We start from the raw sequence: 25,743 nt of genomic DNA, 5'->3' as shown, positions 1-25,743 counted from the left end.
TGTAGCAAATAATCTGCTGCATTGCAATAGCTACAAGTTTGCTGAGGCTTGCTGTTGGAGAAGGAACACGAGAATGAGCTACGATTATGTGGCTTGCTCGACACAATTTTATCTTGCTTCGGCTTTGTCGATTCTTCAGCTGATAAATGCTGATATCGGCGATTTAACATTTTTTCAAAATCAGCCCAAAGCGGCAAAGTCTCATAATCGAGCTGTTCCTCCCATTTTTGTTTGGTCACTGGGTCGACTCTATTCAATACCAAATATATCAACATTGCATTCGAAATTTTTGTATCATCTCCTATCGATAACAGAGAAACATAAACGAAGAAACAGTATCGGTAAGGTTTCTCAAGGAGGAAGCGGACTGATGCGATATTTTAGGCAGACTAAACAATGTTGATATATTATTCATAAAGATGAGGCATTCGTTATCGTAAACCTTTTTTAAACTGGCTAGTGCCTTTTCGTAATTGCTCTCGGTGACTTGGTAAGCTTTAACTGTTCCTAAAGCTTCACCAGAGAGACATGAAATTAAATGGTTATATTTTTCGATAACTGGAATGCTGGCGTCTTTATGAACCAAAGTTTCGAAAAGGCTGATGAAATTTTTGAACTCCGAATAATCTTCACTGAATTTTGGCAATGCCAAATTCGCAAGTCGCGCACGAGTTGGAGCTACAGCAGCTGATCCCGGAGCTTCGCTGACGCTTGCTACCTTCAAGGCAGACAACAGGGACATTATTTTTGCCTTGGTCACTATACAAAGCTCTTCCAACTCGTCGCCAAATTCATCGCTACAATCTATGTCTTCTATCTGTTCTTGTAATTGGTTTGCCTTACTAATTGAAGCATTTAAGTTTTCTAGTCGACATTTCAATTCTTCCTCTAATAGCGGAATCGATCCCGTTTCTAATCGCTCATTTAATCGGCGAATTGTTCTGACCTGACTTTGAAGCTTGCTTTTCAGCTTTTTCAGAACAGATTTATTTTTTGGTTTCTAGGCTCATTTTAAATTAAATATTTAAATTAATTAAATTTTATTTCCGAATTAAATTAATAAATGGCCGAAACAAATTACCTCAAATCAGACCGACAATAATACTGCGATATTCGAATTTCGAACCCACCAAAATTCTCTAAGCATAGGTGTTGGAATGAAGACAGACAAGTTTCGTGAATTTTAACCCCGTTGATCACTGAAGGCTTAAGGTATTTTCCTAGGATCACAACTAAGACCAACTAAGACAACTAAGACCAGTCCCTACATGAATTAGATGGCGTTCGAAACCCCTGTGGGGTTGTTCATACAAGTATTCCAAACATTCCGTGTCAAAAACTAGTTGGTTACGGTAAACGTTAATGGGAACCTCCACATGAGGGAGTAGGTGAAATGCGTCTCATCTGCACTGTGCACGGTGGAGCTCCCTTCAGTAGCTGAGACAGTGTCCAAACGGCACCAATCAAAATAATGGTTCGTGAGAACTATACGAGGCAAGGCGTCACCAACGACGTTAGATTTAACGGGCTTGTAGATGAGTGCATAGATGTACTCTTCTATTTTTGCCTTCCTTCCTTTTAATTTAGCATTGAAATTTCTATTCCCTAGTGCAAACGTCAAAGGCTGATGGTATGTATAAACCCTGCCCGATGCAGCGCCATACACATAAGACCTGAGGATATCCAATGCCCAATGCCAATGCCAAAGACTTTAGCAATTATCTCATTCTCTATAGTAGCATAGTTTTCCTCGGTTATGGACAGAGTGCGCGAGGTATAAACGATAGGGCGCTGCTTTTCCTCAATGTCTTGGGTCAATACAGCTTCAAGAGCATAGTTAGACGCGTCTGTGGTCAGCAACCACTTCAGAAGAGGATAAAATTGTTTTAAGGTCATCGAAAGCTTGCAAAGCGGCGTCGTCAAGCTCGACTGGGATCTTTTTAGATTGCTTTGCTTTAACCCGAGGCTTTCAAAGACCAAGCGAAGGTTCTTCCAGTGGCTAACGTTATCGTCACTAAGGACGATAATGTCGGCAATGTACACATTACAAATTTTACCGATGTGTTCCCGAAGAACAACATCGATCATTCGCTGGAAGATAGCTGGGGCGTTTTTCAGCCCAAAAGGGAGGCGGAGAGGCGGTTTTCACGGTATCGTATGGTTTCATGTAGATTTGATGAAATCCCGACGCAAGGGCCCTAACGCTAGTGTCGGCGGCCTCGCCCAGCGACAACGGGTCGAAAAGGTGCGAGTACTCGTCGATCAACGCCTTTAAGGTTTGTCTTACATCGTCTGGCATCCAGCAATCTCTTAGCGAGGAGAGGGATCTTTATTCCAAGGGATATTACCAGGGGGTTGTTTCTCCTGTCTACTAGGGCCTTCAGATCTTTCACGTATTCAAGCCTAGGAGGAAAAAAAAGGTAAGGGTCAAGTTATTACCATAATCGTTCAAAAAACTTTTCGACTACACGGTGTGTTATTTTAACTTTACCCGTATCCGATTATACGCAGAAATGGCTGGGGAGAAGAGTCGACCCGGCGGCTAGTCTGGGGCTGATGAAACTTTTGTTTGCGCTGGTGTCGATCAAGAATTGTAACTTAGCCCCATCTTTCCCCTCATATTATAGGTATGGGACGCTTGAGAGGCCTCGGTCATAAAATTCGGGCCCTTAGCACTTATCTCGGGGCATCTTCCTCCTCCATGGCATCCTGGTGAGGCATACCAACGTTCTCAGCACCGGGCTGATCATAATAGAAATCAGATGAGACAACTTCACCATGTTCGGCAGGGATGCGGTCGAAGGGTCAGGTATAGGCTTCATATGATAAAGCTTGTTTGCTCTTTGGAACGTATTCTTGCGATGTTATTTTCATACCTGAGCCCTCATTCTGGGGGGCTCTATAATCCGAACGGTGTGTAACATATATACCCTATAAATATACTAAATTAATGGGTACAACTTATCTTCAAAACATTGTGACACTTTGTCATAATAAACATAACGTTCAAGTATCCAAAAGACCACCAACAATTACACAAGTGTTCCAGCGCTCAAGTAATATGATCTAACGCTTATACATAAGCCGATCGCGGAGCTTGGGAATGCTGAGCATGCACTTTGGAGCTCAAGTGGTCAGACCATACATGACATATGCATGCCTTCTGCATACATATGTATATGTATATGGAACTATATGTATATAATAATAAGTACTATATATACGGGTCAGCTCAGCCCAAGTTGAGCACATAAGAAACATTTGAATAAAGTAACTCTAACTGAGCAGACGCTTTGACTCTAAAAATACTGAACCTTCTTTGGGATCCTTGCGAACATTGCCAACCAAATCACCGATACTCACAATAGCTGAGTACCGGGCAAGGCAGGAAAGGAAGGAACCAAAGAAGCACAAACGCTCCGGAAAAAGGGTAAAGCTACTACAACAACGCCGACTGGTCAAGGAAATTACCCAGTTGGACAGAGACGAGACATCCCGGCAACGCTACAAAGAGAGTCTGGAAAACATTGAAAACAAGCTTTCGCAAGGTGCGAAACAACGCAAACGGGCTGCATAAATAAATGCCAATGACCCAATTTTCCTTAGTTTTAATTTCTAATTCCAAGCCGATGCGGGAAACCGCTGCTTGAAAAACACTAATATCTGTTAGGCTTTTTACTACAATGCGGTTGGACAATTTTTTTTATTATTGTAAACAAATATGTGAGCCAACCACATTTATTAACAACTAATATTTCCACGTCTGCAAAATTTTTTTTAATTTTTTTAATTTTTTTTTTTTAAAAATAACAAAATATAAAAATTCTTAATTCTTAAACGTAGGCGAATCGATAGAAATTTAGAAGACCAATACAAAAATGAAAAAATATCAAAACATTTTTCAAAAGTGTGGGCGTGGCAGTTTTGGGCGGTTTGTGGGCGTGGCAACATGAATCGACAAACTTGCGCTGCTTCTATGTCTTGGGAGTCTGTATGCTTAATCTCAACTTTCTAGCTTTAGTAGTTCCTGAGATCTCGACGTTCATACGGACAAAAAAGACGGACAGACGGACCGACATGGCCAGATCGACTCGGCTATTGATCCTGATCAAGAATATGGTCAGAAACGCTTCCTTCTGCCTGTTACATACTTTCAACGAATCTAGTATACCCTTTTACTCTACGAATAACGGGTATAAATAGAGTAGAAGAAAGCTTCATAAAAACTTTTTTTTTACTACAAGAATGGAATGGAGCGAAATAGCGATACAAATAGACGAATTTCTCTACAGGTTTGATAAGTCTTATAAATGTATCAATATAGATGCAGTAATAAAATCCGAAACTTTGAAAAATCATATAGAGATAGTTTTAGGAGAATATAATAATATAGTTACATTAGTAAATAAATATGCAAATAGACTCACATCTGAACATAATAACAAATGTTTGAGGGTTATAAAATCCCTAAACACAAGATTAAATAATATCAGAAAAAGAAGGCATATTCTGATAGATGTACCAGAAAGTCTAAGTCAATTGGTTGAATTCAACCCAGACAAGTTCAAAGAACTAGACCAATCTGTACAATCATGCGGCGCTGAGTCCGATAGTGACATTGAAACACTAGAAGGAAGCGACCGAATTGAATTTAAATCCGAAACAATAACAATTTCTGAAATGGCACAGACAGTGACATACTTTATCAGGCTACCCACATCTCTGATACCAGAGTTTGATGAAAAACCAGAAAATCTACAAAGTTGTTTGGATGCTCTAGGTCTACTAGACAGCTTAAAGAGCACACATGAAACGACTGCGATAAGCCTAATAAAAACTAAACCTAAAGGCCATGTAAGAAACCTTATAAGTAATGAGCAGACAATTGCTGCAATCATTACACAACTGTCAAGTGCAGTAAAAGGATAATCGAAAGAAGTGATATCTGCCAAGCTTCTCAATCTACAACAGAGAAATAAAACGGCTAGCCAATACACCCAAGAGGTGGAGAAACTGACAAAGGCCCTTGAAGGTGCCTATATCAGTGAAGGTCTCAGCCAGTATTTAGCGAATAAATACAGTACTACAACAGCTGTAAAAGCAATGACACAGAATTGCTCCATTGATAAGGTAAAACTTATCATGCAAGCAGGCACATTCACAAACATGAATGATGCCATCTCAAAATTTGTAAACAGTTGCACAGAGATAACAGGTCAGAATAACACTGTACTCTATTATCGACGAGGAGTAAATAATAATAATAGAGGAGGCCGAGGTTATAATCGTGGAAGAAATAACTACCACAACAATTACAACCGAGGCAGCAATAACAACAACAATAATAACTTTAATAACCGTGGAGGTAGAAGAGGCCAAAACCAAGGGAGAGGCCGCGGAAACTACCACCAGGGTAATAATAGCAATGTGAGAATCACGCAAAATACGTCGGAAAACTCACAGAACCCTTTAGGAAACAACCAATGAATGTTAAAGTTCATTCCATCAATTATAGTCTTAATATATTCGTAACTTTCCATAATCATTCAACTGAAAATAAACTAACATTTCTCATTGATACTGGTGCAGATATCTCACTTCTGAAGGTAAATTCTGATAACTTCCAAATTCAAGCAGAAAAAATAATAAACATCGAAGGCATAGGCCAAGGTGTGATAAAGTCTCGAGGAACAACCTCAATAGAACTCCAATTAATTCCACATGAATTTCACTTGGTAGATCCAAATTTTGCAATACCTTGTGATGGAATAATAGGCATTGATTTTATAAAGAAATTCAATTGTCAACTAGATTTCAAACCAAGTGAAGACTGGTTTATAATTAGACCCCAAAATTTAAATTATCCAATATATGTACCGATAACATATAGCGCTGGCAACAATACAGTTCTTCTGCCAGCCAGATCACAAGTTATTCGGAAAATATACATTAATGCTGTAAACGATTACATATTTGTGCCTAATCAGGAAATACACAATGGGATTTATGTTGCAAATACAATAGCAGCATCCAAACATTTATACCCGTTACTCAGCTAGGAAGGGGGAAGGAGAGTCTTAAACACAGTTTTTTGGCGGTTTTTAGGCGTTATAGTGGGCGTGGCTAAATTTTTTTTTGAAAATTGATAGAAATTTACAGCACTAATGCAAAAATTAAGAAATATCAAAACATTTTTTAAAAGTGTAGGCGTGGCAGCTTTGGGCGGTTTATGGGCGTTAGAGTGGGCGTGGAAAAAAGTTTTTTAGTAAATCGATAGAAATTTAGAAGACCAATACAAAACTGAAAAAATATCAAAACATTTTTCAAAAGTGTGGGCGTAGCAGTTTGGGCGGTTTGTGGGCGTTAGAGTCGGCGTGGCATAAAGTGTTTTGGCGAATCGATAGAAATTTACAAGACCAATACAAAAATGAAAAAATATCAAAACATTTTTCAAAAGTGTGGGCGTGGCAGTTTTGGGCGGTTTGTGGGCGTTAGAGTGGGCGTGGCAACATGAATCGACAAACTTGCGCTGCTTCTATGTCTCTGGAGTCTGTATGCTTGATCTCAACTTTCTAGTTTTTGTAGTTCCTGAGATCTCGACGTTCATACGGACGGACAGACGGACGGACAGACGGACGGACAGACGGACATGGCCAGATCGACTCGACTATTGATCCTGATCAAGAGTATATACACTTTATTTGGTCGAAAACGCTTCCTTCTGCCTGTTACATACTTTTCAACGAATCTAGTATACCCATTTACTCTACGAGTAACGGGTATAAATATATAATCAATGAAACGTTTCATTTCACTTAAGAAAAAGTCTGATCAACCAAAAAAAAAAGCAAAAAAAAAAAAAAAATTCTTTTTCCTTCTAAGAAAGTTAAACATAAAACAAAAAAAATAACGTATAACATAAATTTGAGACAAAACATTGCTAATAATTAATAAGAAAAATCAATATCATTAAAAAAAAAAAAAAAATATTGAGAACTAAATGACTACATGTATTACGTCATTTCTTTTAAAAGGGAGGTGAAACATATCTAACCTATAAATATACTAAATTAATGGGTACAACTTATCTTCCAAACATTTTGACACTTTGTCATAATAAACATAACGTTCAAGTACCTAAAAGACCACCAACAATTACACAAGTGTTCCAGCGCTCAAGTAATACGATCTAACGCTTATACATAAGCCGATCGCGGAGCTTGGTTATGCTGAGCATGCACTTTGGAGCTCAAGTGGTCAGACCATACATGACATATGCATGCCTTCTGCATACATATGTATATGTATATGGAACTATATGTATATAATAATAAGTACTATATATACATATACGGGTTAGCTCAGCCCAAGTTGAGCGCATAAGAAGCATTCGAATAAAGTAACTCTAACTGAGCAGACGCTATGACTCTAAAAATACTGAACCTTCTTTGGGATCCTTGCGAACATTATAGGTGCGACTGGCCCGACCGGTTCGATTCAATTTTAATAGCCGATCTTGGGCCCTGTAAACGATTATTATTTTTAGAGCCACCATATCCCGAGCCTAGTGAAAGTCTACCGTTCCCCTGATAGCTGTGAGTGAAACGAGGACGGCCCGCTGGCCGGTAGAACAGGGTATTCGGTAACGGGGGGATCGGGCGAAGGAACCCCCTCTTAGGGTAACCGCTTGTAATTCCTTACAGAAGAAGTAGGCTTCCTGCAAGTCTTTTGGTCTACGCATGACCAATAGTCTCGAGGCGTCGTTACCGACTCCACGGATAAAGACGTCGAGGGCCGAGTCCCTAGAATGTTCGGACAAGGCTCTCACTACCTCCGTTGGGTATCCCATAGCTTTTAATCCATCGAGGATAAGAGAGAGGTGTTTATTCACCTCTAAATAATTTTCTTCCAAGGTTTTATTTACTTGCCTCAACTGACTAAGCTGATACTCTAGCGTTCGTACATCGCACTTATCCACGTAGTGCAATGCTAGAACTCTTCTAATTTCTGATGAGTCGTCATCTGAAAACCCATAAGAGTCGAGGGCCTCTTCGGCTTCGCCTCTTATCTTTTGCCTAATTTGACAGACTATAGCACGTAACAGATGTTTCCCTTTTATAACCTCGTAATCGTTCAAAATAGCTCGCGCACGATTAACCCAAGAGACATGTCTTTCAGGTTGACCTTCGAACGTTTGATGTTCTTTGATGCAATCGGGGAGCGCGAAAACTTCTTTCAACTCAAATTCATTATGCGCACGCGCAAGAGCACCTGAGGGGTAACAACAAGGTTACCCTCTCACTCTTCGATTCCAAAGTGTTTATTGTATTATTGGGTTTCTTCATATTATCCACAAGACCAGTCATTTTGGCAAGAAGCGCATTTAATGTTTCCTTAATTTCCTCGATCTTTTGAGTATAAATGCGACGGACAATTACCAACGGTAAATTGAGTCGGACAAGAGTGCAAATTGAAGTGCGTAGGAACGTTAACAGACAACCAAGACCTTCTTTTTATATTTAGTTTTCTAATAATGCTTCTTATTTACGGATTCTTAATTTTGTACTGAAAAGTACAGATAGCAATGTTGCTTCACTCACTCTTAACAATTTATGTTGGTCCTTGTGTGGATGTGTTGAGATATTGACCATGTGTTGTTTTTTCTTAATAAATAAGGAAAGGAAAGAAAATTTCTTTAATTTGATGGCAGGCAATGGTTATTGTTCATTAACTTTTCGTTTTATATTTATCTGATTTTAACTGATACGGTATACGGCGACAGTGATGGACAAGTTTTATATTGAGTAGAGCTTAGTGGTCCGTATTTTTCCTTTTTGGCCTTAGCCTACTAAGGTACGGTTACCACACAATCCCATGGGCAGCTTTTTCGGGTGCCACCGCACCGCTCAGCCTATCCAGCAGATTGCCACAGGCTTTTATCTCAATTCGCAGTTTAAGTGTCTTTGTAACTTTCTGTCTTTAAGTAACTAGTGAGTGAGCTATAGGGACTGTAGACAAATCGACGCAGTGGGTAGCTACATAGGTCCTTTTCTTTTTAATACATAACGTGGATACTTTGCGCCCGCGTAAAATGCGCCCTCGCCTGGGCGGAGACTAACGCTGCGGCGGGTGGTCGTTTGTTACGTTAAATTCGACTTTTTGCGCCCGTGCAGAATGTCTCCGCTGCAGGTTGTAGCGGCATTCTCACCGCGGCGGGTGGGTGGTCGATTTTTCTTTCATTTTCGTTTTTTAACCATCGTCGTTAAGCAAGCTTGACTTGCTCTGAGTATTGAGGCTCTCGTAGCCGCACAGAGTTAAGCAATCTTGACTTGCTTCGAGTATTGAGGCTCTCGTAGCCGCATAGCTCACCTAATTAATATGAAGTGCATATTAACTAATTTTTCCAGATACTTCCCACAAAAAGTTTTTTTGCAAATCGAAAGAATTTTACAGGAAGAATAGACAATTAAAAAAAGATCAAAACATTTTTCAAAATTGTGGGCGTGGCCGCTTTGGTTAGACTAATAAAAACTTAATTGGACCCTATAGTCGAGTTCCCCGACTATATGATACCCGTTACTCAGCTAGTGGAAGTGCGAAGGAGGCTCTTTAACACTGACAGCTTATGACTGTTTGTGGGCGTGGCAAAAACTTTTTTGACAAATCTATAGAAATTTACAAGACTAATAAAACTATAAAAAATATCAAAACCTTTCTTAAAAGTGTGGGCGTGACAGTTTTGGGCAGTGGAAGTTAGAAGGGGCGATTGTAAAGTCAAAAAAATTTGCACTGCGTCTACGTCTCTGGAGTCTTTCTAGCTTTTTAAATTCCTGAGATCTCATTCGGACAGACGGACAAACGGACGGGCATACCGACATGGCCAGATCGACTCGGCTCTTGATCCTGATCAAGAATACATATATTTTATATGCACGCTTCATCTACGACTAACAGGTATAATTATTTCGACATAATAAATATTGAAAGCCTTATTAGCTTTTTTATTACACTTACATGTTTTATTACTGAATAAGGTGGATAATCGAACCCAGCTATGATGACTTCTCGACCCTGCAAGTTTTTAAGTTTGTCTGCAAACAACGATTTTCCGAGTTGAAATCGCTGTTCCGAAGCGAAATATCTGTCGAGCAGTATCATCTGAGAAGGTTTTTCTGCTTTGGGTCCAACATATTTGTTAGTTTTTAAATCAAAACTAAGGGCGGATGAATTATCTCTCACAACAAAAAGAACATTTGGTTGATCTAAAATCAATATAAAGAAAATTAATAATTAAAAAAAAACAAGAGAGAACGCTATAGTCGAGTTCCCCGACTATCTGATACCCGTTACTCAGCTAGTGGAAGGGAGAAGGAGAGTCTTAAACACAATTTTTGGCGGTTTGTAGGCGTTATAGTGGGCGTGGCAGAAAGTTTTTTGGCAAATCGATAGAAATTTACAAGACCAATATAAAAATGAAAAAATATTAAAACATTTTTTAAAAGTGTGGGCGTGGCAGCTTTGGGCGGTTTATGGGCGTTAGAGTGGGCGTGACAAAAAGGTGTTTGGCAAATCGATAGAAATTTACAAGACTAATACAAAAAAAAAAATACAAGACTAATACAAGACTAATACAACTGTAAAACTAGTAAGTTATAGCAGTCAACGTCTTATATCAATAAATATATATTTTTCTCCATTCGTTTTTTGATTATTCGTATGCCAGGTCTTATGTTAGTTTATTCTTCGTCACGATAGGGGTTGTAATAACCCGCTTCTTCAATAAATGTATCACACTTTATGGCTTTCGGTTGAAGTCAATTTATTAATTATATCGCTAAAAATAATTAGTTGTTCTGCCGTTGGCACACCGTGTCGCTCGGTCGTCCGTACTAAAGCGCTCAGCTGTCATCAGCCGGCACCTGGCTGAGGCGTTAAGGAACCTCGGCTGGTTGGTTGAAACCTTTTTGAGATGAAAGCATTTCTTGTTAGTTCGATTTCTACACCCTTCGATTTCTACAATGTTTTTTTTTTTTTCGCGCAAGTCCCACGGCCACACCTCCCGCCCAACCGACCGAGGGTCAGACAGTAAAGGACGAGGAAATATATGTATATAGTAGAAAGATCTAAGAATTCGTTAAGTATGTTAGTATTGATCGCTTTAAAAACGGCAGAGAGTCAGAATTAGAGATAATAGGATACAATCTATTATAGTCAGGACATAATACTCTGTAGGGATCATGCAACTCATAATTAGATCTACAATGATTTAAAATTAGAGGTACGTAATTTCTAGTAAATCTGCTCGGAACAGTGAAGTTTAGCCGACTAACCAAGTCGGGACTATCCACTTCACCACGAATAAGGTTAAAAATAAAGAGTGTTCCAAGCATCGTTCTACGGTTAGCTAAGGAGGGTAAGTTAATTAACATTAATCTACTTGAATAAGGAGGTAATCTAAGGATTGCATCCCAATCAAGGCGCCGTAAGGCAAAAAGTAAGAAGTTCTTTTGAACCGATTCGATGCGGTCCGAGTAAGCTTCATATTGTGGACTCCAAACAGGTGATCCATACTCGAGGATCGGACGGACTAGAGAAATAAATAAGGTTTTGGTCATGTAAGGATCATCAAATTCCTTTGACCACCGTTTTATAAAACCAAGCACACCTCTGGTCTATTGACAATAGACGAAATATGGTCTGAAAATTTAAGTTTAGGGTCCAGAAGAACACCAAGATCATCAACATGTGTTATTCTGTCCAATGAGCACCCACTTAAAGTGTAAGTTGCGTGCATTGAGTTGGCACGATAAAAGGTCATAACTTTACACTTAGAGCCATTTAAGTTTAATACGTTATCACGGCACCAGGTTTGAAAGCAATCTAGATCGGATTGTAAGTCCAAATGGCGAGAAATGTCCTTATATTGCAAGCATAATTTTACATCATCAGCGTACATTAGTACACGCGAATGATTTATTATTAAGGGAAGGTCGTTAATAAATAAGGTAAAAAGGAGCGGACCTAGGTGGCTCCCTTGTGGGACGCCGGATGTGACTCGGAGAATACAAGAAAGAGAATTTTTAAAAAGGACCCGTTGCGTCCTGCCATTCAGATAACTTAGAATAAAATTTAGGAGATCAACAGGGAAACCTAATAAATCAAGTTTTTTTATTAAAAGTGAATGATTATCAGAGTCGAATGCTTAACTAAAATCTGTATAAATGACATCTGTTTGAAGATTATTTTTGAATCACTGTACTACGAAGGAGGTTAGCTCCAGAAGGTTAGTAGTTGTTGATCTGCGTTTCTTGAACCCATGCTGACATGGTGATATAATTGACCTACAAAGGTGCAGCAAATGAGGAGTGATAACGTTTTCTAAAAGCTTAGGTATAGCAGACAATTTGGAGAATTCTCTGTAATTGGTTGCATCCGATTTGCTGCCTTTTTTATGGAGAGGGATCACAAAGGACTCCTTCCATATTTGAGGGAACTGTGTAGATTCCAGAGATAAGTTAAACAGTTTTAGTAGAGGCTTGCACAAGGCTTCCGCACAGAATCTAAGCACACAGCCAGGAATTCCGTCGGGACCTGGCGAATAGACAGGCTTAACTCGCTGAAGATCATAAAGCAGTGAGCTTTCGTTTAAAGTGGGACAGAATATTAAATTTGACTTTGATACCGCGTAAGAGTAAGGCCGTTCAGAATGAGGTAACGTAGAATATGTGGTTTGAAAAAACTTGGCAAATAGATCGGCTATTGCCTGATCCTATGTTACCGAAGTATTTTAAAAAAATAGCGAGGAAGGGTAACTGGTTGTTTTGCGCTTAGTGTTAACGAAATTATAAAACTGTTTGGAATCCTGTGCGAACTGGAACTTACAACGGTTTAAATAATTCCTATAACACTGAGCGTTAAGCACGGTAAAATTTAACCGAGCACTTACATATTTAGAAAATATAGCTTTAGAACCGGTATTTTTAAATTTTATATAAAGTCTGGACTTAACATTTCTTAGGTGTGTCAACTCTTTATTAAACCAAGGAGGTTTGTTAGAGGTAGACGGAAATGAAAAATGATTTAATTGCAGTATAAAAAATATCTATGGCATCGGCTATTATGCTGCAAGAATATAGATCGGACCAATTAAAGCCAGATATAAAAAGATTTAGCCTCCGAAAGTTTGCCTTACGAAAACCATGAATTCGTTTGGTTGACTTATCTGACCTCTCTTTTATTACGGTACCTGTGTCGATTGTCACCTCGAAAGTTGGATGGTATGGATCTTCTGGTTGACTAAGAGGTGCTACTCTAGTCAGAAACACACTTTCAGGACTTGTAACAAAACATAGATCCAATAAACGACCAAGAGAATTTCGAATATAATTAACTTGCGACAACGATATGTCAAGCAAGCCGTCAATAAAGTCATGCTGTGCTATAGGCAGGAGAATATTCGACTGTTACTCTGTTGACCACTTAGTGCCTGGTATATTAAAGTCACCTAGGACAACTAGTTGGTCCCTATCGGACAGTCTGTTTGTAACGGATTGGATAGCGGACAAATGGTTAATATATTCAGGAAATTCAGAAGACGGCGGAATGTACGAGCACGTAATATAAACATAGCTATCAGAAAATGACAGCTTTACGCATAAGAATTCTAAGTTACGGAACTCGTCAAAAAGTACCTCCTCTGACGTGAGGGTAGAGATGTTATTCTAACTTTTTAACACAGTAAATTCCGTCATATCGAAGTTTGATGTAAGTTTGTTCGGGAACACTACGTTTTTCAAAAATATTTTATCTTCTTTTTTTCGCTGTCTGCCTTCCCTTAATTTTTTCAATTATATTAGAGTAATAACGGTGGGGTTCTAACTTGTTCAATGCCGCACGTCATGCAGTAGTTAAGGAACTCCTCGCTAACGTAGTGGCGTCCATTATCCGTCCGTAGGTACTCAGGATATTATTATAAGGTTTCCCCTCAAAATTAGCGGGCCAATCGCTTAAAGCTCGTTACGAGACGGGCAGGGGTTTTTTTTATGTATCGGGTTCCAGGAGTCGTTCTTAAGGCAACTGATTGCGTCTATAATTTCTTTATCCCTCACTGAAGACTCAGCTATATCAGGGACAGCCATAGATCTTGAGATAGCGTTCTGCACGATGCGTAGGATTCTGTATTGCGTCCTGAGATCGGCTGGTTCTACCGTAGGCAGTTGACAAAGTCGAGACAGCGCATCTGATATGTTGTCTTTTCCGGATTTATAAATAACGGTGAACCTATATGCTTGGAGTTGCAGCAGCCACCTTTTAATGTGGGCCGGGGGCTTTGACGTTGGTTTGAAAATAGCTTTTAAGGGTTTCGAAATGCAGACCTGCCAGGTAATAGTTCCGGTTAATTCGGCCCTTTAGGTAAATTCGGGATTTTCTATCGAAGTGTCCAATATTCGAGCATTTATTGCAGGTGGCATTTATTGCGGGATATGATGGGTCATTGGATGAGTGACCATACTTTTTTGCTTTTGATTCCTGGTTGATCTGTTCCTCAACCTGAAACGATTCGATTACTTTTTGTAGTGAATTTTACTTTCCCAGTAATCTTATGGCATAAGTCCTCAAATTCCGATTTTGAAGATCCGACCTTTGCACGGAGTGGCAGCAAGAAATCCTAAAGGTGTCAGGCCCCCAAATAGATGTCTCTCAAACGTTAAGTTCTGCTTTGGTGAGAAGTGTTTAGATGCTCGATGAGGATTTTGTAGATGTTTTCTTTCTTTTCGTCGGTAGAATCCAGCGCACCAGGTAAAGAATATGCTACTTGCTGTATCTGAACTCCCCCCAAGAGTAGTAGGTTATTCCTCTTCTGCTTTTCGGTACTCTCGGCCGCGAGGTATATTGTGAACTCCCTTAGCCCTTTCTCCTATTAATTTCGGAGGATCGCCTTGTCGATCGCCACTGAAAAGGTTTTATGAGACAGTCAGTAATTTCCAATATGGGACCTAGATGTGGGGTTTATCAAGTCTAAGTCCTGTTATCATGGGGACTGGTGCAGGATTGAGCCCCCTCGGCACTCTTCTTTTGACCGAAGTTCTTGGCGTTTAAGACAGTCTTCACTTGAGGATGATACCGCCCGAGGATAGACTTCCCGAAAATAGAATAGCGAGGATGTCATATTTTTAGATTTCCCCTATTTTGGGAGTCAATACCCCATCGGAGAACTGTGCCCGTAACCTGTTGCGGCCGCTGAACTGGTCATTGAACGCTTGTTTATTGTCGACTCGCATTTTCCGTCTGACTCAACAAAATGGCAGTACCCCTTCTCGTGCTTTAGATTTGTTGTAAATCTTGAAAGTCTCATGATCTTATAAAAAGAGAGTACTTAACAAGTTATGTTCTTGAAACTTAAAAAATTTGGCGGTATTTCTGTCTATCAAGAGGAACCTTTTTTGTAATCGATAATCCACGATGGACCTTACTTAAATTTGTAATCAGTTTATATACCGTCGTTATCAGAATATTTTATAAGAATAATAATATACAATAATTTGAATAAATTGGTGTATCAGATCAAGGTGTAGCTTATATTAGAGTAATAATGGGTTACAATGAATTTATTTAAACGGATAAAATTATGAACAAATTTTTGAAAATGGATTTGGTAGTAAAATCATAAAGATAAATAATTTCTTTTCAGTTCTAAAATATGTACACATCGCCCGTCGCTCTTATTATTAAGGTAAGATAAGTCGTAATATAGTAGATGTACTGGAAAGTGTATCTAGAATGACAATTTAAAGCTTATTAAGTAAAGGATTTCATTTACATTGAAGAAATTGTTGTGCAAATCAGTGTAAATTGATTTGAATTTTATTTATAAATTTAATTTTTATTTTTAAAGTATTAGAAATAATAAAAGTTGTAGTATGTCTCATGAATGCAACTGAATAAAGAAGAACACTACGACCCACGACCCCCCAGCTTCGTTCTTCTTCTACTTTGGTCCTGGGTGTTTTTTTCGCCTTGGGAATTCACCTATTCGACCAGAGCTTGCCACTTATCTTTGAAGAACGATCGCCCCCTACAAACATTGGTCGTTCCTTCCGTCTGCCAGCAGTTCCCGGCCATTTGTTTTGCCAAGATAAGTACGAGTCTTCCTAAATTTTCTCACTGCCGGTCTTCAGCAGAGCTCCGAACATTTAATTTCGGTCGCACTGCTGTAAGACTATTTTCCGTGTCAATTCCATATCTGTGAATTTTCCCGACACAACGGGCCCGCTTCGCTTTTATTCGCGACGCCGTTCATTTATATACATACATATAGTCATATGTTCATACATACATCATACATAGGTACATATATATTCATCCCATACATTCTTGAACATACGTATGTATATTCATATGAACACAATTATATGTCGGCGGAATTATAACTCCGAGAATTTGCAAAGTGAAAATTGAAATTATGTGGTGAGAAAAAAGGCATGATAATTATCGGCCAACTGCTGTGCACTGTGCTCGGGAAATTTTCTTGTTCTCCGGACAGTTCGTCGTGTTTGCGATATTTTTTTTCCATCTTGGTATGTGCCATTTTTTCGCCACACAATTCTCGACGATTTACTGTGCCCTTACACATGCATCATGCCCATATATTCCTACAAATATTTCTACGAAATTATTAAATTACGAATTAATATATGTCGGAGCATTGGTAGCATTATTTGAATTTAGTACAGCAACATGTGTATTGTATGTAACAACATTGTAATAAAGAAGGGCAGAGAAAACAGAACAACCGTTATTGCTGTCTTGTGTTTTTAATATCACCGAGAGTCGGTGAGAGGACTAATTGTAAATTCTCTCACTAAGTGTGACCCGTGCCTACGTGTTTGGTGTGTTGCCTTTTCCGTTGTTTCGTCCTGTGTACATCACCTGAAGAAGTGTGTGAGCGAGACTGGACTGGCTATTTGCTGTGTGTGGGAAAGCGCAGGATGGCAAGTGTGACGTGAGCAACCTGCGCAATAGATTTTGGGAACGAGCGAGCGTGCATAAAAAGAGACAAGTCAGTCTAGGTAGAATACTGCCAGACGATATTAATTGTGAAACGACGACAAGTGGAACGATGGCACCAACGAAGGGAACGGAGCTCGCTGTTCGAGGTGCTAAGAATACTGAAGCAACTGATCGACATCAGAAGTGGGATTCGACCCTCCTAGCTCTGAGTTGCGCCAAATTTTGGAGCAGCAAAATAGAAATTGTATGGAGTTGCTGCGAACAATGCAGGCTAGCGCAGCGCCTCGTGAGCCAAGGACAGTGTTTTTAGCAAAACACAATCCCGAAGCTGCTGGGTTTACTGAAAACTTACTTGCTCTCAGCAAAGCTTTGGAGGGCAGTGCATCGCAATGGCTTTCACAGATCTGTTTTCCTGGCATGATTTGGGTTGAATTCAAGCAACTATTTACGAAAAGATTTGTCGGCGTAGAAACAGCTGCAGCCACACTTCTTAAGCTGCTAGAAGGACGCCCAGGGATTGGACAGTGGATGTCGTCGTATGCAAGCCGACTCGTCACTTCGCTAATAACGAAAATAAGAAATATGGAGCGCGAGGAATTGTTGGTGTCAGGTGCGCATACTGCCCAGCTGGAAAGCAGACTGAAAAAGCTTGTGTGCACCACAGTCGCGTAGCGAATTGCAGTATCAGTTGCAGGTATCAAAGGCAGACACAACTTTGGGGCCAAAAAAAAAAAAGTAGAAATTTTCAAACATCATTTGCCATTATTGTGGAAAGTCAGGGCACAAAATCGCAGACTGCCGCCAGAAGAAAAATCGGGAATCACAATCATCGGGAAGCGGGCATTCTGGAGGGTTTGGTATGAAGCCAAAAGAGCAAAAGTCCAAAGTAATATGCTATAAGTGTGGACAGGCTGGACACATTGCTACTGGATGCCATTCGATTGAAGCACTGAAAAGAGAGTTAACATATGTTCGGTAATGGAACCAAAAGGTGTGCTCGTTCATTTTGGTGAGTTCGTTGATTGTTGCTTAAGGAAAGCGCTACTGGAAAATTCTCTGGAAAAAGACTTCATATTGTAGTAGGAAACGATTCTGTATGTAGCTCTACTCAAATTTTTACCATTAACGATTAACGATTTTACCTTGGAAATGTTATTTCATGTCATTATGGACAAGTACTTGAAGCAAGATATCATGATAGGCAGGGAGATTTTATGTCAAGGTTTCGGAGTAACGATTGAGTCAGACAGATTCTGCATTTAAAAAGTAAAACTGATTAATGTTGCAACTGAACCAAAACATATGAAGATTGTATTAATAAACGTTTTGAAACCATACATAAAACACTTCATCTCAGGAGTTCCAAAGACACAAGTTAACACAGGTCAGTTGGTTCGTTTAATAGATCCAAATAAAACGGTACAAAGGCGACCATATAGGCTTAGTGTAGATGAGAAGCAAACTGTTCGTGCAAATGACGAATTGTTGGCGGCAAATATTATAAGACCAAGCTGTTCCCCATTTGCGAGTCCAATTTTATTGGTAAAAATGAAAAACGGAACTGATCGCTTATGCGTCGACTATAGAGAGCTAAATGCTAATACAGTGTCGGATAAATTCCCGTTGCCTCTTATCTCGGATCAAATTGCAAGGTTGCGTGGGGGAAGGTATTTTTCATGTCTGGACATGGCCAGCGGATTCTACCAAATATCTAATCAGCCAGATTCAGTAGAGCGTACGGCATTTGTTACACCGGAAGTGCAGTTCGAGTTTGTGGCAATGCCGTTTGGTTTGAAGAATGCTCCGTCAGTGTTTCAGCGGGCAATAATAAAAGCATTGGGGCCACTTTCGTATTCGTATGCTGTGGTTTACATAGATGATGTATTGGTCGTGGAAGAAACTAAAATGGAGGCAATTTCATGATTACAGACAGTCATGGAAACTTTCAGTAAAGCTGGATTCTCTTTTAATTTCGAAAAATGTACATTTTTAAAATAAAAATTGAGTATCTCGGTTACGAAGTAGAGGCAGGTGAGCTTAGACCTAATACTCGAAAGTTGCAGGCATTAGTAGAATTGCCACCTCCGCAAATTATTGTTTGAAGTCATTTAACAAGCAAGCGAACCTACAAGTTGCAACGAACTGATTTATTTTCTCAGCTCGCTACGAAATACGTGCGGCTAGCTCAGTAGAGTTTGTGCGTTCGTCCCACCAAATTTATAGAATAACGTGATCACCCGGTTACCAGTAATAACACTTGCAGTTTCGTTCTCGGATCTTTATTTGTGCTTGGACTTACAAAGAAATCTGATTATCCGGCCTTTGTGCTGGGTGGATTGTCCACTGGCCTCGTTCCGCTGTCTCGCCGCTCCTGTCGTCCTGAGTGGCGCGGACCTTCGTTGTTGGGCGCTCGGCGCTTGGGCAGACTCACGGCAGCTAACGGCTGTGATCCCCAAGGCAAACGCCTGTGGAACAGAAACACGTCAACCCCAAGTCTGGTTCGGACTGGTGGCGCCGGTATCACGCCTGTTTGGATCGCACGGACACACCTAGGCGATCGCCTGGTTCAAGTTTGCGGTCTCCTACAGAGTTCTCCGGGTCTACACCACAATCCCTGCCGCTTAGTTTGGCTTCGCCTGTTGGGCGCTTCTGGGCTACTCGTGCTTCGTCGTACTGGACTTCAGCTACCTGCGTCTCAATTCGGAGACCTTCTCGTCCCGAACGTCTTGACGTAGCGATCTTGCTCCTTGTTGACTACCAGGGCTGTAGCTCCTCTGCCGTCTTCGTTCTAACGTTGTTGACTCGTACACTTGTTCTCCTCGACTGTCTATTCCGCTTCCAGCGTTCGGCCTGTTTATATAGGCCTCCTCTAACGGTTCATCCCTTTGGTCTCCAGTGTCTGGATCCAAAGTCCACGATTTTACCGTTGGCCCGGTCCAAAGTTCGATTTGTCCCGTTATTTGCCTTTGAGCCTGCTGACAATCCAAACTCTCTTTTCAGTAAGTCCGGAGTCTCCACCCTGTCTCTCTTCATTTCCCGAGTCTCCAAACTCTCTTCCTCTAGAAACTCCAAACTCTCTTTCTCCACCCCAGAGTCTTTAAACTCTCTTTCTCCGGGCTTCGCACTCCCGTTACTACGCTTTGCCTTGTTGCGTAACTGGCAACGGCAGGCCCTCATGCGATCACCATCCGCATTTTTGCGGAGTTTCAACTCCTCACATCTTCCCTTCGGGAAAATTTAGAATCCGGCCTTGCAGTTACCGCGGAACACTCCTGAGATCTCGTTGACGCTCGCAGCTCCATCTCGAGTTCCACCGCGCCGATCTCTTTCCAGTACGTTCCTCGTTCCTTTTTTTTTTTTCAATTTTGCCGCCCATTTGAATATCCGTGACGCTACTTCGTCCACCACTCTTCTTCCCGCATTCCGCGTTTTCGTCTTCTTGCCATCTGGTCACACTACCAGCCGTCGATCGATTGTTTCCGATAACTTTTGTTGGCGCGGCGTTGCCACTCGATGATCATAGTGTTTCCATAGTGTGACCCGTCATGTGCTGCTTTTTCCGATGTTTCTGCCCATCGATTGACACTATCGAGTGCCGATCGACCGCCTTGTGATCGAGGCGCCCCCATCCCTAAGCTTTGATGACTATAAACAACATTTTGGCGGTAAGTTGGAATATAAACAAAACGTTTCATCCTTGTAATCCTCGACTTTTTTCCCTGCAGAATTATTTGGCCCCTCCCCTTTCCCCTTTCCTCGGGAGAATGTGGGTTCCTTGGTCCCGTGGTTGTTGAGGTAGGATTCTGGTTCGCTCGTGGTCCGTTTCCGTTGACTCTCGCCTTGGCCTGACGCTAGAACGGTTTCCGGATACTTAATCTGCACCCGTTGACTCTCGCCTTGGCCTGACGCTAGAACGGTTGCCGAGCCTAGTCCGTTCTCAGGAGCTGTCACTCTCAACTTCCCGTCGTTTGTGCCTTACTTTTCCCTGGTGGTGGTTGTCGCGGCAATACTCTGGTTCGCTCGCGGTCCGCAGCCGTTGACTCTCGCCTTGGCCTGACGCTGTAATGGTTGTCGGACTTGCAGTCTGCATCCGTTGACTCTCGCCCTGGCCTGACGCTAGAATGGATGCCGAACGCAGTCCGTTCTCAGGTGTTGTCGTTCTCCTGCATGCCTTTCCTGCTTCCTTCCGATAGATCCGACTCTACGTTCTTGTCACCATTCTCCTCCTGATCCTACTATTTTAGGTCGCTGACATGTACCGTGCGTTCCTTTTTGTTCTTCCGGTGGCGAATCTTACATATCACTGGCGATATGAAATCCACAATTTGGTACGGCCCATCGAACCTTGGCCGCAAACCCTTCAGCTGCTTTTGACAAATGGTGCTCTTTGGCCCACACCACTTCACCAACCCTTGGCTTCCACTGCCTTCTCCGCAGGTTGTAATGCCTTGCTTGGTCCTGGGACACCCTCTCTAGGTTCCTCCGCACAATCTCGAAGACTTCTCTCATCTTCTCAGCGTTTCCTTCCGGTGACTCTGGTTGCCTTCCCGTACCTAGCGTTTCTCTGTCATAGAGTGCGTTCGGTAGTCTTGGCTCGCGGCCCTGTGTCAAAAATGCCGGTGAGTAGCCTGTGAAATCTGAAACACTGAAACTCACAGCCAGCATGATTTCGGGCCATCTTTCATCCCAATTCCTCTGGTTCTGTCCGGCAAACTGCGCTATCATTGTCTTCGCAGTGCGGTTGGCTCTCTCCGTCGGATTCTCCTGTGGGGTATACGGCGCCGTAAACTGCTGCTTTATCCCTATGTCATTGAGGAACTTTTTAAAAGCCCGGCTCGTGAACTGCACGCCGTTGTCCGTGATCAGCACCTTCGGTACTCCAAATCGTGAGACTATGCGTTCCCTGAACGCTTTCTGCAACGTTTCCGCCGTGGCTGTTCGCAAAGGCACCAACTCCGTCCACTTCGAAAACCTGTCGATCAGTACCAACAACATACTGTTTCCGTGCTTCGATCTTGGTAGTGGTCCAACGAAATCGGCGCTCACTGTCACCAAGGGTTCCTCCGGGATCTGTGTCAACATCTTTCCCGCAGCCTGCCGCTGATTCGGTTTGAACCTTGCGCAGTCCTCGCATTTCCGAACGTAGGCCCTTGCGTCTCTCTGCATTCCTGGCCAGTAGTACCGGGCTGCAAGCTGCGCAATCGTCTTCCGACTGCCTACATGACCGGCTGCTGGGGAGTCATGGTTTTCGCGCAAGACAGTTTCTCTCAGCTGCCGCGGAACACATAGCTTCCAGGTCACTACATCTTCGTTCCCTGCTCTATGCGGAATCTGCCTGTAAAGGGTGTTACCCTCCCACACGTAGTCTGGGAACTTTTCAGGCTGTGCTTTTATCTTTTCTCGCACTTTCTTGATCCAGCTGCACTCTGATTCGGCCCCTTGTCTTGCGTTATTCTCAGCATATCGGGTTCTGCTGAGATCGACTCTGGCAGTGGCTGCCTCGACAACGCGTCTGCTACCACGTTCAACTAACCTTTCCTGTATGCTACCTCGAAGTCGTAATGCTGCAGCTCCAACGCCCATCTGGCAATTCTTCCCGAAGAGCTTTCTATGCTGTTCAGCCATTTCAGCGCTATATGATCCGTCACTACCTTAATGTGGTAGCCCTCAAGGTACGGCTTTAGCTTCCGAATAGCCCACACAATTGTCAAGCACTCCTTCTCTGTTGACGAGTAGTTCGCCATCTTCTGTGTCCTGTGTGAGGATTGCGCCAATCCCGTAGTCACTGGCGTCCGTTTGCAAGATGAACGTTTTCCCGAAGTCGGGGCACGCCAAAATTGGGTCGGTAAACAATCTGGCTTTTACCTCCTCGAAGGCTTGCTGGTGGTCCTGTGACCATGTCCACTTGGTACCCTTGCGGAGGAGGTCGTTGAGTGGCCTTACAATGCGCGCGAAGTCAGGCACGAAACGTCGGTACCGCGATGCGACTCCAAGGTATTGCCTCGGCTCTCGGACCGATGACGGTGGTTCTAGCTGGGCTATGGCTGCTACCTTTTCTGGGTCCGTGCCTATCCCTTGGCTTGTGACGCGGTGCCCTAGGTACAGAAGTTCTTGTTTGAAGAACTGGCATTTCTCCGGGATTATTTTAAGGTTCGCTTTCTTCAAGCGACGGAATACCTCCCTGAGGTTTATCTTGTGTCCCTCTAGGGTGCGGCCAATCACGATGATGTCGTCTTTGCAAATGCATGCGGCGACATTTCCGGTCCAATCACCCGATCCAGGGCCCGTTGAAATGTGGCCGACGCGGAGTGTAACCCAAATAGCATCACTTTCCATTAAAACAGCCCTTTCCCGGGGACCGTGAAGGCCGTGAAGCCCCGGCTTGACTCTTCCAGCCGTATATGCCAGTACCCATCCTTTAGGTTCAGACTGCTTATGAAGCGCGCCTCCCTTAGTTGGTCGAGGATGTAGTTTATCTGTGGCATCGGGTAGGCATCCTTTATGGATTTCGCGTTTATCTGCCTGAAATCCACGCATAGTCTCCATTTTCCCGTTTTCTTCTTTACCATGACTATGGGTGAGCTGTACGGGCTCCTTAAATGCTCTATCATCCCCATCTCCAGCAGTTCGTCCACCTTCGCGTTCATCTCCCCTTAAATCTTTGAATTCTTGGGGTAGTATCTCTGCTTAATTGGTTTTATCGTCCTTCATGGTTATCGTGTGCTCGGCTATACTCGATGTTCCGGTCATGGCGTGAAACTCCGCAAGCTCTCTTTCCAGGAATTCGTTCATGTCGTCCTCTTCGCCGTCCTTTTGGACTAATGCGACCGACAACTTCTCCTCGAGCCACCCGTTGTGTCTGCCTCTGGCCGGTATGCGGATTTCATGAACGGCGCACTTTATCTCGGCCCCGACTTGCGTGAGGAAATTCCACCCCAGCACCAACGCATCCACTATCCCTGGTAATATTAGCAGGCTGTTGCCGAACTCCACTCCTATTTCGAGCTTTGCGTTGATTTCGCCGCACCTTCCATCTGCCAACCTAACCTGCCGTCGTATCCTTCTAATCGCTCCACGGGCAGCCAGCTTGTCCGCCAGCTCTTCAGTTATGAAGCTTGCTGTTGCCCCGGTGTCGGCCAACTCTTGTCTAATGGTCGTGTCCACCGCACCTGCGACAAGCTTCTTGTGGATTGGCCACATGGGTTGGGTGTTGACCCGAGTTGCCCGCAAGAGTCGTTCCAGTGTGTATCTGGGTGGTGACTGGCGACCTCCATAAGGTTGTGTTATGACGCCCAGACTGACCCGGGGTATATCGTGCCTACTGTCCCTGGGACTGCGTGCCTAGCTCTCCTGAGTCCTCAAACCTTCTACACGTGACGTGTGTTGCGGCCGGGACTTTGTTGCGGCTGTATTTGTGCTCGTACTCATCTGCCAGGATCATGAGAGCCTCTAGGTCGTCCACGTGGTAGGATCTCAACGCTAATCGGAGGTCTGGCGTGCAGTTCTCCTTGATGAGCTCCAGCGTTTCCTTCTTCCCACACCCAAGGGGTCTTATCAGGGTCTGCATCTCGACCATGTAGTCCTTGAATGCCTCCCTAAACCCTTGCTTCCTTTGTCTCTCCTTGTCCGCGAGCTTCGTGAAGTATCCCCTGGGCAGGAAATACGTCTGGAAACTGTCTATGAACTCGGCCCAACTCCTCCAGTGCTTGTTGTTGGCTATGTACCACTTCAGAGCCTTTCCCTGCATTAATTTCGGCATGGCTCGGGGAATCATGTTCAGGTCCAAACCGTACGTGCTTGCAAACTACTCCACCTGCTCCAGGAATTCGAGAGGCTTTTCTTCTCCGTCAAAACGAAAAGACCATTCTCTAACTTGTTTCGCCATTTTTGCGTAGTCCGGCTGGCTGGGCCTGGGGGTTTCTGTACTTGGCCACCTTTCCCTGCTCGTCTCCCTCCGTTGACCTTCCCGCTGCATTTCTTCCATGCTCAGGCTTGCGATGAGGTCTTCGCCCTCGGAGTTTGTCAGCTTTACGCTTGGACCTGCTCTGTCTGGATATGCCGCCTCCAATTCTGTCCAGAGCTGTGGGTCGTTTTCCGTCTCTGCGTAGTACTCCGCTAGGGCCTTTCGCATGTCCTCTGTCCTTCCCGACAGCGATATGCGCAACCTCTGTGCGACATATGCGAAATCTTCCCTTTTAAGACGGTAGATCCAACTTCTTACCATACTGCATAATTTGTGTCTTCTGCCGGGATAATCACGTTATTTGGGCGCCAGATGTAACGAACTGATTTATTTTGTCTGAACGCTAAGAAATACGTGCGTCTGGCTCCCCACGTCAACCCCACGTCTGGTTCGGACTGGTGGTCTCACTGAGTGAGACCCGTGCCTACGTGTTTGGTGTGTTGCCTCTTCCGTTGGTTCGTCCTGTGTACATCACCTAAAGAAGTGTGTGAGCGAGACTGGACTGGCTATTTGCTGTGTGTGCGAAAGCGCAGGATGGCAAGTGTGACATGAGCAACCTGCGCAATAGATTTTGGGAACGAGCGATCGTGCATAAAAAGAGACAAGTCAGTCTAGGTAGAATACTGCTAATACACAGACGATATTAATTATGAAATGACGACAAGTGGAACGAGGGCACCAACGAAGGGAACGGAGCTCGCTGTTCGAGGTGCTAAGAATACTAAAGGAACTGACGCATCAACATATAAATACAGATTAAAAGCGAGACA

The 25,743-nt window shown here is 42.8% G+C and overlaps 1 protein-coding gene across 1 annotated transcript in view; it reads right to left on the bottom strand.

Annotated features, from left to right (window-relative positions):
- The window catches only part of LOC120457150, a 175,569-nt gene that overhangs the window by 129,069 nt on the left and 20,757 nt on the right, over positions 1-25,743 (bottom strand). Inside the window, exon 2 of the mRNA XM_039644860.1 lies at positions 10,015-10,262. Coding sequence (XP_039500794.1) covers positions 10,015-10,262 — 248 coding nt within the window. The remainder of the gene's footprint in view (positions 1-10,014; positions 10,263-25,743) is intronic.

The sequence above is a fragment of the Drosophila santomea genome, chromosome 2L (assembly GCF_016746245.2).
Source record: "Drosophila santomea strain STO CAGO 1482 chromosome 2L, Prin_Dsan_1.1, whole genome shotgun sequence".
NCBI lineage: Eukaryota > Metazoa > Arthropoda > Insecta > Diptera > Drosophilidae > Drosophila > Drosophila santomea.
The sequence above is the reverse complement of the archived record's forward strand: the minus strand, read 5'-3'. Positions and strand labels throughout refer to the sequence as shown.